We start from the raw sequence: 17419 nt of genomic DNA on the forward strand, positions 1-17419 counted from the left end.
ATTTTTGTGAGGACTTTTATTATGTGTATAATTAGCACGCTGCCGCTGAGTGTTGTTATTGTCGCGCGCAAAGCTCAACTCGCGGGATGGCGTGCTGCGGTAGCCGGCGGCAGAGGAACGCGCTTAAAGTTCACTGAGTTGTTGTAACACGGCTCAGTCTCGTTAGAAACCAAACCAAAAGCAAGATATGGTTATGTTTATCAGGAATTAACAAAATATTTAAGGGGGAAAAAGTATCTTTAAAAAAATAACGACAAAAGAATGGACGGCAGCCGTGAGGGAAGTGAAAGTTTGGCCGAGGGCTCGTGCGCTGAGGAAGCTCCGGGGAACAAGGTCACGTGTGCAGAGGTACACCTGTCACAGTTACCTGTTCACTAGTGTCAAAAGTTTTTCTTTATATTATTAAAAGTCCTCAGTATCTAGTGAGTGTCGGTGTGTAAGGTGTTCAGACACCTGTTACCAACAGGAACAAAGCTAAACGCAGGCATCTCAGGGAGCAGTGGGCAAGGCAAGTTTATTTACATAGCGCATTTCATACACACTGGCAGTTCAATGTGCTTTACAGGGGTAAAAGCAAAACAATAGAAAATAAAATTACATAAAATAAAGGGGGAAGAGAGAAAAAAGAATTAAACAATAGTAGAAATAAAATAATAAAATGAAGTCAAGTCAACTTTTGTCAAATATGCTATACATGCTCGACATACAGCACAGATGAAATATCAGTCCTCTCTGACCCACGGTGCAAACAGGCAATGCAATAAATAAAAATAGAATAATTGAAGAAAAAAAAAAAAAAAAATATATATATATATATATATATATATATATATATATATAAATAATATATATATATAATATATATAAATAAACACTAGATAGGAACTAGATAACACTCAATGTAAACAGTATAAATAAACAGTATAAACACGAGATAAGAACAAGACAGATTAAACACTCAGACAATATAAACAGTATAAACACTCTAGATATGAATTAGACGTAGACTAAACACTAATATATATATATATATATACACACACACACACACAGTTAGGTCCATATATATTTGGACACTGACACAAATTGTTTTTTTTACAGTGGCATGCAAAAGTTTGGGCACCCTTGCTGAAAATGTCTGTTACTGTGAATAGTTAAGTGATCAGAAGATGAACTGATCACCAAAAGGCATAAAGGTAAAGATGACACATTTCTTTAATATTTTCCACAAGATTACATTTTTATTTCCATCATTTACAGGTGTAAAATACCAAAAAATGAAAAGGACCTGAAGCAAAAGTTTGGGCACCTGACATGGTCAGTACTTAGTAACACCCCCTTTGGCAAGTATCACAGCTTGTAAACACTTTTTGTAGCCAGCTAATAATCTTTCAGTTCTTACGTGGGGGATTTTCACGCATTCGTCCTTGCAAAAGGCTTCCAGTTCTACAAGTTTCTTGGGCTGTCTTGCATGCACTGCTCTTTTGAGATCTATCCACAGATTTTCACTGATGTTTAGGTCAGGGGACTGTGAGGGCCATGGCAAAACCTTCAGCTTGGGCCTCTTGAGGTATTCCGTTGTAGATTTTGAGGTGTGTTTTGGATCATTGTCTTATTGTAGGACCCTTCCTCTTTTTAACTTCAACTTTTTTACAGATGGTGTGATGTTTGCTTCCAGAGTTTGCTGGTATTTATTCGAATCCATGCTTCCCTCGACCAATGAAATGTGCCCTGTGCCACTGGCTGCAACACAACCCCGAAGCATGATCGATCCACACCCATGCTTCAGAGTCGGAGAGGTGTTCTTTTCCTGGAATTTGGCATCCTTTTTTCTCCAAACATACCTTTGCACATTGTGGCCAAAAAGTTCTATTTTGATTTCATCAGTTCACAGGACTTGTTTCCAAAATGCATCAGGCTTGCTTAGATGTTCATTTGCAAACTTCAGACGCTGAATTTTGTGGCTAGGACGCAGGAAAGGTTTCGTCTGATGACTCTTCCATGAAGGTCATATTTGTGCAGGTGTCGCTGCATAGTAGAACAGTGCACCACCACTCCAGGGTCTGCTAGATCTTTCTGAAGGTCTTTTGCAGTCAAACAGGGGTTTTTATTTGCCTTTCTAGCAATCCAACGAGCAGTTCTTTCAGAAAGTTTTCTTCATCTTCCAGACCTCACCTTGATCTCCACTGTTTCTGTTAACTGCCATTCCTTAATAACATTACGATCTGAGGAAACAGCTACCTGAAAACACTTTGCTACGTTCTTGTAGCCTTCTCCTGCTTTGTGAGCATCAATTATTTTATTATTCAGAATGCGAGGGAGTTGCTTAGAGGAGCCCATGGCTGTTGATTTTAGGGACAAGTTTGAGGAGTCAGAGAATTTATACAGCTTTGAAATCTGCATCATCTGACCTTTCCTAATGAAGAATTTGAACAAGCCACAGCTCAGTAAGCTAATTAAGGTCTGGAACCTTGGTAAAAGTTACCTGAGAACTCAAATGTATTGGGGTGCCCAAACTTTCGCATGGTGTTCCTTTTCTTTTTTCACTCTCCAATTGTACAAAACAAAAATAATACGCAAATCCTGCATAAAACGCTGAAAAGAAATGTGTCATCTTTACGTTTATGCCTTTTGGTGATCAGTTCATCTTCTGCTCACTTAACTATTCACAGTAACAGACATTTTCAGCAAGGGTGCCCAAACTTTTTCACACCACTGTACCTGTTTACTGAAACATATTCAAGTTATAGTTATATAATGGACATAAAGTCCAGACTTTCAGCTTTCATTTGAGGGTATCCACATTAAAATTGGATGAAGGGTTTAGGAGTTTCAGCTCCTTAACATGTGCCACCCTGTTTTTAAAGGGACCAAAAGTAATTGGACAGTTGACTCAGAGGCTATTTCATGGGCAGGTGTGGGCAATTCCTTCGTTATGTCATTCTCAATTAAGCAGATAAAAGGCCTGGAGTTGATTTGAGGTGTGGTGCTTGCATTTGGAAGATTTTGCTGTGAAGAAAACATGCGGTCAAAGGAGCTCTCCATGCAGGTGAAACAAGCCATCCTTAAGCTGCGAAAACAGAAGAAAAAAAAACATCTGAGAAATTGCTACAATATTAGGAGTGGCAAAATCTACAGTTTGGTACATCCTGAGAAAGAAAGAAAGTGCTGGTGAACTCATCAATGCAAAAAGACCTGGACACTCACAGAAGACAACAGTGGTGGATGATCGCAGAATAATTTCCATGGTGAAGAGAAACCCCTTTACAACAACCAACCAAGTGAACAACACTCCTCAGGAGGTAGGCGTATCAATATTCAAATCTACCATAAAGAGAAGACTGCATGAAAGTAAATACAGAGGGTTCACTGCACAGTGCAAGCCACTCATAAGCCTCAAGAATAAAAAGGCTAGATTGGACTTTGCTAAAAAAGCATCTAAAAAAGCCAGCACAATTCTGGAAGAACATTCTTTGGATAGATGAAACCAAGATCAACCTCTACCAGAAAGCTGGCAAGAAAAAAGTATGGCAAAGGTGTGGTACAGCTTATGATTCAAAGCATACCACATCATCTGTAAAACACAGCGGAAGCAGTGTGATGGCTTGGGCATGCATGGCTGCTAGTGGCACTGGGTCACTAGTGTTTATTGATGATGTGACACAGGACAGAAGCAGCCGAATGAATTCTGAGGTATTCAGAGACGTACTGTGTGCTCAAATCCAGCCAAATGCAGCCAAACTGATTGGTCAGTGTTTCATAATACAGATGGACAATGACCCAAAACATAAAGCCAAAGCAACCCAGTAGTTTATTAAAGCAAAGAAGTGGAATATTCTTGAATGGCCAAGTCAGTCACCTGATCTCAACCCAATTGAGCACGCATTTCACTTGTTAAAGACTAAACTTCAGACGGAAAGGCCCACAAACAAACAACAACTGAAAACCGCTGCAGTAAAGGCCTGGCACAGCATTAAAAAGGAGGAAACGCAGCGTCTGGTGATGTCCATGAGTTCAAGACTTCAGGCAGTCATTACCAACAAAGGGTTTTCAACCAAGTATTAGAAATGAACATTTTATTTACAATTATTTAATTTGTCCAATTACTTTTGAGCCCCTGAAATGAAGGGATTGTGTTTAAAAAATGCTTTAGTTCCTCACATTTTTATGCAATCATTTTGTTCAACCCACTGAATTAAAGCTGAAAGTCTGAACTTCAACTGCATCTGAATTGTTTTGTTCAAAATTCATTGTGGTTATGTACAGAACCAAAATTAGAAAAATGTTGTCTCTGTCCAAATATTTATGGACCTAACTGTATATAATATATACACACACATTGGTTCAAATTTACTTCAAATGAAGTAAAAGTTCAGTAAAAAACAGCAGAATAAAATAGAATAAAAGTTAAGTTTAAAATATGCAGAGACTGTAAAAGTTAAGTAAAGTTTAAAACATGTAAAGATGACAATATTTATCAGTTAGCAGAAAGCATCTGAGAACAGCTTGGTCTTTAGTCTAGATTTGAAGCTGCCAACAGCAGGAGCATTTTTGATGTCCTCTGGCAGTTGGTTCCATAGCTGGACTGCATAGTAGCTAAAAGCTGCTTCACCACACTTTGTTTTAACGACAGGTTTTACCAGTAAATTTTGCTGCTGCGATCTGGTAGATCTGATTGGGAACACTGGGTCACTCTTCTTTCTTTCCAGCAGCAAAAGTTTATCCATTACACCACTGCACTGCTGAATTCTCTAATCTGATTGGTCAGAAGGTGGTGATTTAATTTTCTCACAGTAGTCTGTAATGTGCTCGCGGTCTTGTTCCCATAGTAACAGCTCATTTAAAGGGACTTACTGTACATAGAAAACAGTGCACACTATCTAAGGGTTATAGCGGTTGTTTGTTTTTTCCAGTTGTTCCCAATGAGGAGAGAAAGTACAGTGGTGCTTGAAAGTTTGTGACCCCTTTAGAATTTTCTATGTTTCTGCATAAATGACCTAAAACATCATCAGATTTTCATACAAGTCCTTAAAAGTAAAGAGAACACAGTTAAACAAATGAGACAAAATATTATACTCAGTCATTTATTTATTGATGAAAATGATCCAATATTACATATCTGTGAGTGGCAAAAGTATGTAAACCTTTGCTTTCAGCAGCAATAACTGCAGCTAAACGTTTCCGGTAACTGTTGATCAGTCCTGCACACCGGCTTGGAGGAATTTTAGCCCATTCCTCCGTACAGAACAGCTTCAGCTCTGGGATGTTGGTGGGTTTCTTCACATGAACTGCTCGCGTCAGGTCCTTCCACAACATTTCGACTGGATTAAGGCCAGGACTTGGCCATTCCAAAACATTAAAGTGTATATTCTGGACCAGTTTTGTGTTTGTTTTTTTTGTTTGTTTGTTTTTTTATATGAAAGTATGTTCCTTTACACACTCATCCAGAAGGGTAATTTTGCACAAGGCCATCTGTCTACAGCAGAAAAAAATAAAATAACAAAACACATCTGGAAAAATCCCAAGGGAGTCTGGAGCCAGATTTGTGACGTTACCTGCGGAAGCGCCAGCAGGCTGCGCGAGCTTTGCACGGTTTCAGTGCACAGCCTGTGTAGACCAAGTGCTCCCATTTCTCTCTCATTGTCCGGTCTTTTGGGAAACGATGAATACTAATCCCATCAAGATTGGTGTTGCTACACCCTCCTACGATACATCTGTTAACCATTTTAATAATTATGTGATAACGTTGAAGAAATTTGCAGAAAACCACCAGGTCGTTTTCTCATAAACAAACCAGCGCTGACGTAGGATTCAGAGGGAGGTGTCCCGCACGCGACGTCACGAAAATCAGTGTTTGCCGGGAAATCCAAATGCCAAGTTTTTTCAGAGGCGGACCAATTCGCCTCAAATGGCTTGATTTCAACTGAATTTTTCTGGTATTGTGCAAGGTAAAAAAATTGCAGAGAATGCAGAATGTTACAGATATTTGACCAAAGTTTAATATAAAATAGGAGAATTACAATGATTTTGCTCCTGAATTTACTTGTGATATGCACTTTAACTTTATTCTTTAACCATTCTTTGGTTGAATGACTTGTGTGCTTAGGGTCATTGTCTTGCTGCATGACCCACCTTCTCTTGAGATTCAGTTCATGAACAGATGTCCTGATATTTTCCTTTAGAATTCGCTGGTATAATTCAGAATTCATTGTTCCATCAATGATGGCAAGCCATCCTGGCCCAGATGCAGCAAAACAGGCCCAAACCATGACACTACCACCACCATGTTTCACAGATGGGATAAAGTTCTTATGCTGGAATGCAGTGTTTTCCTTTCTCCAAACATAACGCTTCTCATTTAAACCAAAAAGTTCTATTTTGGTCTCATCCGTCCACAAAACCTTTTTCGAATAGCCTTCTGGCTTGTCCACATGATCTTTAGCAAACTGCAGATGAGCAGCAATGTTCTTTTCGGAGAGCAGTGGCTTTCTCCTTGCAACCCTGCCATGCACACCATTGTTGTTCAGTGTTCTCCTGATGGTGGACTCATGAACATTAGCCAGTGTGAGAGAGGCCTTCAGTTGCTTAGAAGTTACCCTGGGGTCCTTTGTGACCTCGCTGACTATTACACGCCTTGCTCTTGGAGTGATCTTTGTTGGTCGACCACTCGTGGGGAGGGTAACAATGGTCTTGAATTTCCTCTATTTGTACACAATCTGTCTGACTGTGGATTGGTGGAGTCCAAACTCTTTAGAGATGGTTTTGTAACCTTTTTCAGCCTGATGAGCATCAACAACGCTTTTTCTGAGGTCCTCAGAAATCTCCTTTGTTCGTGCCATGATACACTTCCACAAACGTGTTGTGAAGATCAGACTTTGATAGATCCCTGTTCTATATATAAAACCGGGTGCCCACTCACACCTCATTATCATCCTATTGATTGAAAACACCTGACTCTAATTTCACCTTCAAATTTACTGCTGATCCTAGAGGTTCACATACTTTTGCCACTCACAGATATGTAATATTGGATCATTTTCCTCAATAAATAAATGACCAAGTATAATATTTTTGTCTCATTTGTTTAACTGGGTTCTCTTTATCTACTTTTAGGACTTGTGTGAAAATCTGATGTGTTAGGTCATATTTATGCAGAAATATAGAAAATTCTAAAGGGTTCACAAACTTTCAAGCACCACTGTATGCCGCACCCACTTTTGTGGCGCCTCTGAGCATTTTGAGTTCAATATTTTTCCTCTTTTCAGTTTCTCTGTCCCATGACTTGTTGCATATTTTTTTACCCGAATAACTTTTTCAAGACGGAAACAAGAGTGGTTGTTGAGGGAATGACTGTTTGTTTATAGCTGCTATAAAGTAAGTGATAACAGGAACTCGTCTCGCAGATGTACTGTAACGTTAACTGTAACCATAAATGGTTAAAAATCATCATCATTCATTACTAAATTAAAAATGGCCATTCTTGATAAATCGCTGTGGTATAAAAGGAGAATCCACAACACGGTATGCCGGCTTGTGCTTTCCTGTAAGGGATTATGTACAGCAAGCCAATCGTTATTGTGAATAAACCCTGAAGTGATGTGTGTCTCGCTTATTACAGGGCTACTTACTAAAGAAATCAATAATTTGACACAAAATAGTGATTTTATTGCCTCCACTAATGATGTGGTCCATAGAATGCCATAACTGACCAATCAGAATGGTGCATTCAACAAAGCTGTGTAATAATTAACAATTATTCGGTGAAGTGAATATCGGTGATTTTATTATACATACAGGACACTTTTTTGATATTCCCTTCTAGCGGGTTTCATTCATTTGGTTTGATAGCACGCAATATTGTTAGCATATCGTTTATCCTACGTGTATTACATCACTCTACCCAATGGAGAATGAGCATTGAATATGGTTTATGATATTGCATGGTTGTCAAGACATGACATCAAACGTCGGAGACGTAAAACATCCACACTGGCGAGTGTCTGTGACAATTTGTAAACAAATATGGCCGCCAGGTTTGCGTCGTTAAATACTGAAGATTTAGAGAGAATTTTGAAAGAGAACACCCGAAAGGAATGTATTATAATAATAATAATAATATTGGCTGGCTTTTTTTTTTCATGGTATGTCAGATATATTCCATTCAGCTAGGGTGATGCTGAAAGAGTTGAAGATGAGTTCAATATCATGCTAGCTGGATGGAACATATCTGATATACCACAAAAAAAAAAAAACCAGCCAGTATTATTTAAATAATAACTGAGATGAAGTCGAGGTTATTATTCACTGAGCCTGCGGCAGATGATTGATTTCGTATAAATAAATAAATATTAATTCATATTTGAAAAATCATTTATTTCAAACTTCAAAAGTGGCATGTAAATGTAATAACGGCGCGGCACAGACTTGTCACTTATCTATGCTGAGTCACATAAAATACTTTGTTTTGAAATAGATAAAATAAATCACAATTCCACCTTACCTTTGAATAGTTTTAGACCAAATTTCATAGCATCTTTTGTGCTTTTAGGAACAGCATTTTCTTTCATAATTTGTAATTCTTCCTCATTTACGGTGACAAAGCGATTGGCTGCCATTTTGCCGAGTTGCTCGAGGTGATTAGCAAGAGATAGTCGGAATTTCTCAACCAATCGGCGCGCGCGGTTTTCTATCATCACCTGCGTATTTATACTAATTTGCTTTATACAACAGTTAGTTCCAGTTCACTAATTTGATTGGCCAAGCAGTGTTCCCTAAGTGCTGATATTTAGTATAACAGCACTGGGATATTGTAGTGTTTGTATCACTCTGCCGGTCTGTGTTTGCTACATAAAATACCAATTTTGGCAAGAATTCATTATAATAGCAACCCACAATGCTCTATCCAGCTGTGGCTTATTGATGGAGCAAAAATAAACAAAATATTTGGCCATACTGTATCTGAAATGTCAGTTACTCAATATTAATTTCATTATAGATCTATAGTTAATATAACTGTTCAGTAAAATGAATACCACAGTCGTAGTCATGCTGTTCTTCTGAATATCAACACTGCAGTGATTACCTGCAGCCTCGTGTCTATGGCCGTGCTGATATTCAGAACAACGGCACTCTTGCGCGTACAACGTTGTTTAAGTATCATGCTATAGCATACCACATTGTGTTTTATTTCTTACTTATCTTGATGTTTTTTTTCTATGCCTTGAAGCGTTCACTACCTCTGAGGGAGCTGTATCCTTATATTCGTTGTGCTCTCTGCAATGGCTTCTTCATCGATGCCACCACCATCACTGAATGCCTTCATACATGTAAGTGTGACACTTGACACTAACTGCATAGATCAGGGTTCCCCAGATCCATTTCATGAAGGGTGGAGTCGAGTGTAGGGTGATTTCCTCGCTGACTGACCTCGCCACTTATTTGTGAGCTCAGTATATGTGATAAAGAAGCGTCATCACAAAACTGGACTCCAGCCATCCAGGAATTGAAATGGACAACCCTGACGTAGATAATGTGCACATCCGTTTTGTTTGTGGCTAGAGAGCTACTTCTTCAAATACATTAGTCTTTTTTTTATTTATTATTTTTTTTTATTCACAGTCTGTAAAAGCTGCATTGTCAAGCACTTCTTCTACAGCAACAGGTGTCCCAACTGCAGCATCATCGTTCATCAAACGCAACCACTGTACAATATAAGGTATTGTATTAGCATTTTGTTTCTTTCTTTGTACTTCATGATAGTTTAAAGTTATTGTAGGGGCTCATACACTCACTGTCCACTTTATTAGGAACACCTGTACATTCATGCAGTTATCTAATCAGCCAATCATGCGGCAGCAGTGCAATGCATAAGATAGTACAGATACAGGTTGAGGGCTTCAGTTAATGGTCACATCAAACATCAGAATGTGGAAAATTGTGATCTCTGTGATTTTCACTGTGGCATGGGTGTTGGTACCAGATGGGCTGGTTTGAGTATTTCAGAAACTGCTGATCACCTGGGATTTTCACACACAGCAATCTCTGGAGTTTACACAGAATGGTGCGCAAAAAAAAAAAAATCAACCAAAACACATCCTGTGAGCAGAGGGTTTTAAGAAGAGAGATCTTGTTGAGAAGAGAGATCAGAGGAGAATGACCAGAATGGTCTGAGCTAACAGGAAGTCTATAGTAACTCAAATAAGTGCGCTTTACATCCGTGGTGAGCAGAAAAGCATCTCGGAACGCATACCACATCAAACATTGAGGTGGATGGGCTACAATAGCAGAAGACCATATCAGGTTCCACTCCTGTCAGCCAAGAACAAGAATCTGAGGCTATCATGAGCACAGACTTGCCGCAACTGGACAGTTGAAGACTGGAAAAAGACCGTATCCCCCCCCCCCCCCCCCCCCCCCCCACACACACACACACACACACACACACACTGTGTGTTTTCACACAATTCTGTGTGAACACTAGAGACTATTGTCTGTGAAAATCCCAAGAGATCAACAGTTTACAAAGTACTCATACCCATCTGGTACGATAGTCCATACCACCATAAGTCACAGAGATCACACTTTTTTCTTCTTCTTCATTCTGATGTTCAGTGTGAACACTGAAGCTCTTGATCTGTATCTGCATGATTTTATACATTGCCCTGCTGCCACATGATTGGCTGATTTGATAACTGCATGAACATACAGGTGTTCCTAATAAAGTGGACAAGACCAACATAAAATAAAGCAAGTACAAGAAGTCTTTCTGGCAGCAAGCAGAATTTCATATGATTAAAATATATTTTGACTGTACTCTAATGAAAGAAGACCCTTGAGAGTTTGCTGTTATGGTCACAGCAATCCCTTGGGTGTAAATTATACTGCTGTCTTTGAACAATAGTGGACTCGCCCATGTTATTGCATATGGCTGATTTTCCAGTATGTACATGTAGGCATTGTTGATCTGCATTTATTGTCTAATCTGTCCATTTACTTCACAGACCTGACAGGCAGTTACAAGATATTGTTTATAAAACGGTCCCATATTTGGAGGAAGGTGAGGTCTTATTTTACTTTACATGTCTTAATGACAGTGTTTAAAATAACTCTTCTTATGTCCCAAAATGTATTCATTTTTGTGTGTTTTTTTTTTTTTTCTTTCTTGAATCGTCTTTGGTCCCCATTCAAGCGGAGAGGGAACGAATGTGTGCATTTTACAAAGAGAGGGGACTGTCAATCCCAAAACCAGGTGTGTGTACTGTATATTACTGCGCATATAATATAATTTATAAAAACAAAGTCCACCAGCTATGTGTATGGTTTAGTGTGTTTAGATTTGAGTTGGTGGTCTCTGGTGGTCCCACTTTGTCTCTTCTGTATTCTGAACAAATGCTCAAATACCCTTATATCCCTATTTCCTAGCAGCCCAAAGTACACTTCCAATAAAGCTTCTGAAACAGAAACAGAGAGACCACATACCACAGTCTGTTTTCACCATTCCTCCAGAGCTTGATGTGTCTCTAATGTTGGATTTTGTTGGGTGAGTGGTCTTCTTTTCTGTGTCTGGGGCATTCTGCTCGCACCTTTCAGTTTAATATATTATGAAGTTTGCAAAGAGGGATTTCACCACTAGATGGAGCTAAACTTCCAAAACAATTCAATAATGGCTAATTGAAGGTAAACATAAAGTACATGACATATTTCTCTTTTCTAAATGTTTGTGTGTTTATTGCACCCTTGATTCACAGAGCTGAAGAGGGCATCGAGAATTATAAGGTATATTTATAATGGTATATATGAGGCATTGTTCAGGTGGGTTATATTGATCTGATGAGGTTTTCTCTGTGCAGCCTTTGGAGAGAAAGTACATACGTGTATCTGGTGAAGCCACTATTCGTCATGTGGAACTCTTTATCAGAAGGAAGATGGAATTGAGTCCGAATCTGAAGGTACAGTAAAATGTTGTATAACTCATCACATAAATTGTCCTGCATGGTAAATAACATGGCTTTCACATATTCTTGGTCCTTAAGAATTAAAACGGAACATTTAAAAAAGAAAAAAAGCTCCCATACAAATTTCTTCATGAAGCACATGGATGTGATGTAGAGGAAAACAAAACCCCAGCGTTTGCACCCAGTGCATTCTGGGAACTACAGTCCACTCACACCAGATGTAGAAACATGGTCAAGTGTTAAGTTGCTTACAGTTTGTGTATTGTGGGTGTGTGGTGTGGCCTCTGCTACTGTTAAGTGTGGGCATGTACTATCCGAGTTTGACATAGTGGTAGTCACAGGATTGTGTACACGCTAAACTGTAAAACAAACATCACTGTATTTTAAAATCTAAAATGAAAATGTATTTTATGTTGTAACTAAGCCCAGGAAAATACAAGACAGTGTCTTTTTGAATGAGGGCTGAAAGCTGTGAGCTGCTGGCTTGGTGTTGAGCGTTCAGCACATGCATGCAGTGCCAAAGCTCACTGTTAACCCTCACCTGTATACTGTGAGTGCCTGGCAAATGAATAAATGTCACTGTAAAGCCTGGATAAAAATGCCCACTGTAGTAACATTTAAGGCAAGTTGCCTTTCACAATATGATTAGCATGATCTTAACTAGCGTAGTCTCCTCACCTCCTGTAACAGTATTTATTTTAAAATGTGTCTGTAGGTAGCTTCGAGCACATTAATGCAACAGTGAGTCCTCCCATTGTATACAGACATTAGTTGCTACTTTGGGGCATTTTAAGCATGGCTTCAGAGCATTTTTAATATTTCATTTTGTCAGTGGCATTTCTTAATTTCATAGCGTGATCATTTTGACAACTTGGAGAATGTTGTAACTGCTTTCATTGTAAGGTCATTCTGAAAATCAGAAATCTGAAAAAGGACCTGTGCTGTGTCAGTCCATCTCAAAACTGTTGTTTGATTAGGGGTCGCTTATCCAAGGTCATGATAAGACATTGGCCTTTTGAATGAGTGTGCCAGGCTCAGCAAGCGCAGTTGGTAGTTATAATTAATGCATACGTATAATATAATTTTTTTTTAAACAATTTATAAACTCGCATTGTTCAGTATTCAGATTCTTGTTTCATGTTGTGAATCAGACCAAAATGACTAAGCAGACTAAGAGTTAATGGTATTATGAAAATTATTACCATATAAGATATAAAATAGCATTTAAAAAATTTGCAGCTGGAAATATTGCCAGCAGACTGGACTGTGCTGAGCCAAATTGCAACGAAATTTTGTTCTGTTGGAGCCATATTTGAGATTGATAGAAATTTGCTTTGAGTTGCTGGCAACCTGTAAAAGAAAAATATTTTTAGTTAGTTATTATAAATACTTACCTGTTATGTTTATATGCCTACCTGTTATGTTTATATACTTACCTCTTATGTACAGTGGTGCTTGAAAGTTTCTGAACCCTTTAGAATTTTCTATATTTCTGCATAAACATGACCTAAAACATCATCAGATTTTCACACAAGTCCTAAAAGTAGATAAAGAGAACCCAGTTAAACAAATGAGACACAAATATTATACTTGGTCATTTATTTATTTATTGAGGAAAATGATCCAATATTACATATCTGTGAGTGGCAAAAGTATGTGAACCTTTGCTTTCAGTATCTGGTGTGACCCCCTTGTGCAGCAATAACTGCAACTAAACGTTTCCGGTAACTGTTGATCAGTCCTGCACACCGGCTTGGAGGAATTTTAGCCCATTCCTCCGTACAGAACAGCTTCAACTCTGGTATGTTGGTGGGTTTCCTCACATGAACTGCTCGCTTCAGGTCCTTCCACAACATTTCCATTGGATTAAGGTCAGGACTTTGACTTGGCCATTCCAAAACATTAACTTTATTCTTCTTTAACCATTCTTTGGTAGAATGACTTGTGTGCTTAGGGTTGTTGTCTTGCTGCATGACCCACCTTCTCTTGAGATTCAGTTCATGGACAGATGTCCTGACATTTTCCTTTAGAATTTGCTGGTATAATTCAGAATTCATTGTTCCATCAATGATGGCAAGCCGTCCTGGCCCAGATGCAGCAAAACAGGCCCAAACCATGATACTACCACCACCATGTTTCACAGATGGGATAAGGTTCTTATGCTGGAATGCAGTGTTTTCCTTTGTCCAAACATAACGCTTCTCATTTAAACCAAAAAGTTCTATTTTGGTCTCATCAGTCCACAAAACATTTTTCCAATAGCCTTCTGGCTTGTCCACGTGATCTTTAGCAAACTGCAGACGAGCAGCAATGTTCTTTTTGGAGAGCAGTGGCTTTCTCCTTGCAACCCTGCCATGCACACCACTGTTGTTCAGTGTTCTCCTGATGGTGGACTCATGAACATTAACATTAGCCAATGTGAGAGAGGCCTTCAGTTACTTCGAAGTTACCCTGGGGTCCTTTGTGACCTCGCCGACTATTACACGCCTTGCTCTTGGAGTGATCTTTGTTGGTTGACCACTCCTGGGGAGGGTAACAATGGTCTTGAATTTCCTCCATTTGTACACAATCTGTCTGACTGTGGATTGGTGGAGTCCAAACTCTTTTTAGAGATGGTTTTGTAACCTTTTCCAGCCTGATGAGCATCAACAACACTTTTTCTGAGGTCCTCAGAAATCTCCTTTGTTCGTGCCATGATACACTTCCACAAACGTGTTGTGAAGATCAGACTTTGACAGATCCCTGTTCTTTAAATAAAACAGGGTGCCCACTCACACCTGATTGTCATCCCATTGATTGAAAACACCTGATTCTAATTTCACCTTCAAATTAACTGCTAATCCTAAAGGTTCACATACTTTTGCCACTCACAGATATGTAATATTGGATCATTTTCCTCAATAAATAAATGACCAAGTATAATATTTTTGTCTCATTTGTTTAACTGGGTTCTCTTTATCTACTTTTAGGACTTGTGTGAAAATCTGATGTGTTAGGTCATATTTATGCAGAAATATAGAAAATTCTAAAGGGTTCACAAACTTTCAAGCACCACTGTATACTTACCTGGACCTAAACACCCTCTGTCTGGCCCAGTGCACCTGTGATGTGGGTGGTACTGTGAAACCCCTCCCTCCGACACGCATTGGTGGCGCGAATCACAGATTTAATTGGTACATTCACAGGTGCCTCGCAGACAGAGTGTGAGTAGGACACAGTTTTCAACCGCATAGCGTACCCTCTTAGTTTATAGCTTCTTTTTTTTTTTACCTTGTTTGTTGGATTCATTGAAAGTCAACTGGACTGTGGAAAATAAATGGAACAACATCTCGTTTTATTTCACTCTCCGTGTGTGCTCACTTTGGAATGCGCGTCTAAACAACCCCACACTCTGCCTCGTGTGGCCAAGGAAATGTTTGGTATAAAAAAATGGCCACAACACGTTTGGTGTACACTTGTTGCGTACTGAATGACAATAAAGGTTGCCTAAGTCACACTTTTCCTTTGTTAGCATTTCAAACACTGATGCAATTGTAATTCAGCTGAGTGCGGTAGCTTCTTGTGACCCATTTTCTAATATTTCTCGTGTGAATTTGTAATGGAAAAACGTGTTTGTTGCTAAAAGCAGAATAATTGAAAGTAGCATTGACTATGTATGTAAGGTAAGGGTTTTTTTTTTTTCTTTTTAATACTCTCTCTGTTTTCTGTGGGTAAAACTAATGTCTGTAGACAGAATTGAAAGCAAAGGATGAGAAAAGCAATGTGCCTGCAGTCTCTTGAGAGATGAGGTTGAAACCAAGAAAAAAGGCACTATAGCATAATTGAAACCCAATATGTTTTTTTAAATAGGCTCATCTGGGGTTTAAATTTAAAATTCATCATTTAAGAGACATAACTCGTATCAGTCTACACCTCATTGGGATTTGACTTTGTAATAGATTGAAATGAAACGGACAGCTTCTCTTTTTCGGGCAGGTGGATGTTGTTTGTGGAGAGCATCTATTAGAGCAGTGTCAATCTTTGAGAGAAGTACAAAGCACAATGGGAGAAAATGCCCTACAGGTGAGTATCAGATAAAATCTGACCATGTGGGTAAATTAGCCTGTAACTATTCATTTTTGAGTATAGTAACTGGAACTGTACAGCCAAATGACTGACTGATTTCTTTTTCCTCCACACAATTTAAGGATGGAATGTTGGTTTTACAGTTTGGACTTGTGCTTCCTACTCAATGAAAAGAAGACTGTGATTTTATTTAACCTCCTACCTACAGGGAACAAAGTAAGGGCTATTCTGTACTTTGTGAGAACCCAAAAAAACCGTTTTCCACTTATTGCTTCCTGTTAAAATTTTTTTTTCAGTTGGTTAACAAGTAATATTCTTCAATGTTCTCAATTTTTATGGCTTCTTTAATGCAGTTTTGTAATTTATACAGTATGAACACTAAACTTTATGGGGTGCATATGAGGAAACCCGTATGAGAGACTGTAACGGCAGTGAACTGTGTCTTTTGTAGTGATGTATATTCGATGCATCTGTTTTCCACCCAATAAATATATATTTGAATATTTCCAGTTGTTTTAATCAATATTGGAAGATCATATAAAGTGGTTTTAACTTTGATCCAATTAGACTTTATTTCCTCAGCTTCAGCACAGATGAGAGGTGTGGAAATCTTAACTGGAGGGGGAAATATTTTTCGTATATAATATTATGGGATGACCAAAATCAGTAACTATTTAAAAAATGGGCAGATTTGTCAGTGTTTTATGAGAACTCCTTGTGTTACTGATCAAAGACAATAAGGGGAAAAAAACAGCATCAGTAATTACCTGCTGGCTGCTGTCCTATAGACATATATTTGTGTATTTTATTAATCATTTAAGTGTCATGGCCTTTTTAGGACTTTTATAGAAATATTTGGTGTAATATTATTTGGACTACAGTTAGAATTTGTATTTCTGCACCAGAAGAGCAGCGTTTCTGTGACAGCTGCACATATTTCCATTTCGGTAACAGATACCAAAGTTTCATTACAGTTTGGCATCCATGCTATTTGTCAAAATATCATGTGTGTATTTTAATTTGCCATGGGCCCACTTTTGCTGCAATGAAGAAAAGTGGCTCAGCAATGGTGCAGTCGTTTATTTGCAATGATCTCATTAGCACACTGGTTATCCAGTTCTGTAGATTATTTGTATGTGTGCACAACAAATAAGCCACTTTCCCCAGGCCCCTGGCACTGCTTGAGATGCCCTTGAGCAGACTGATTTTCTTTTGTTCAGTAGTGGGATAAATATGAACATGTAGCTAAGTATGTAGTGCACATTAAGCAATTTGACCTGGAAAATCCCGATAGTGGAATATTCCAAATCTGCGATTAGGCTCGCCCATCTCGTCTGAGCCATGTTCAGTACCATGGACAGAGCATATGTTCAAAATTCCACCGCTGTTAAACTAATAAA

At 38.6% G+C, this 17419-nt stretch overlaps 1 protein-coding gene across 2 annotated transcripts; it reads left to right on the forward strand.

The window, feature by feature from the left end:
* Positions 1-74: 74 nt before the first annotated feature.
* On the forward strand, positions 75-16522 carry pcgf6 (polycomb group ring finger 6). 2 transcript variants are annotated; one of them, XM_060926010.1, is made up of 10 exons: positions 75-348; positions 9227-9326; positions 9619-9715; positions 11001-11056; positions 11189-11248; positions 11422-11539; positions 11748-11775; positions 11850-11948; positions 15930-16016; positions 16142-16522. In XM_060926010.1, the coding sequence occupies exons 1-10, from the start codon at positions 262-264 to the stop codon at positions 16187-16189; spliced, it is 780 nt and encodes a 259-aa protein (XP_060781993.1). In that variant the 5' UTR covers positions 75-261; the 3' UTR covers positions 16190-16522. The 2 variants fall into 2 exon arrangements, with proteins under 2 accessions (XP_060781993.1, XP_060781994.1); XM_060926011.1 differs by having other exon boundaries at positions 11425-11539.
* Positions 16523-17419: the final 897 nt, after the last annotated feature.

Source organism: Neoarius graeffei, chromosome 7 (genome assembly GCF_027579695.1).
Source record: "Neoarius graeffei isolate fNeoGra1 chromosome 7, fNeoGra1.pri, whole genome shotgun sequence".
NCBI lineage: Eukaryota > Metazoa > Chordata > Actinopteri > Siluriformes > Ariidae > Neoarius > Neoarius graeffei.

What these genes read in the sequence shown, in the direction of transcription:
- pcgf6 (XM_060926010.1), top strand. Translation starts at nt 262, where the DNA reads ATGGACGGCAGCCGTGAGGGAAGTGAAAGTTTGGCCGAGGGCTCGTGC. An exon ending in CAACCACTGTACAATATAAG is followed by an intron (nt 9,716 to 11,000) that starts GTATTGTATTAG and finishes TTTACTTCACAG; the next exon opens with ACCTGACAGGCAGTTACAAG. An exon ending in GGTCCCATATTTGGAGGAAG is followed by an intron (nt 11,057 to 11,188) that starts GTGAGGTCTTAT and finishes TCCCCATTCAAG; the next exon opens with CGGAGAGGGAACGAATGTGT.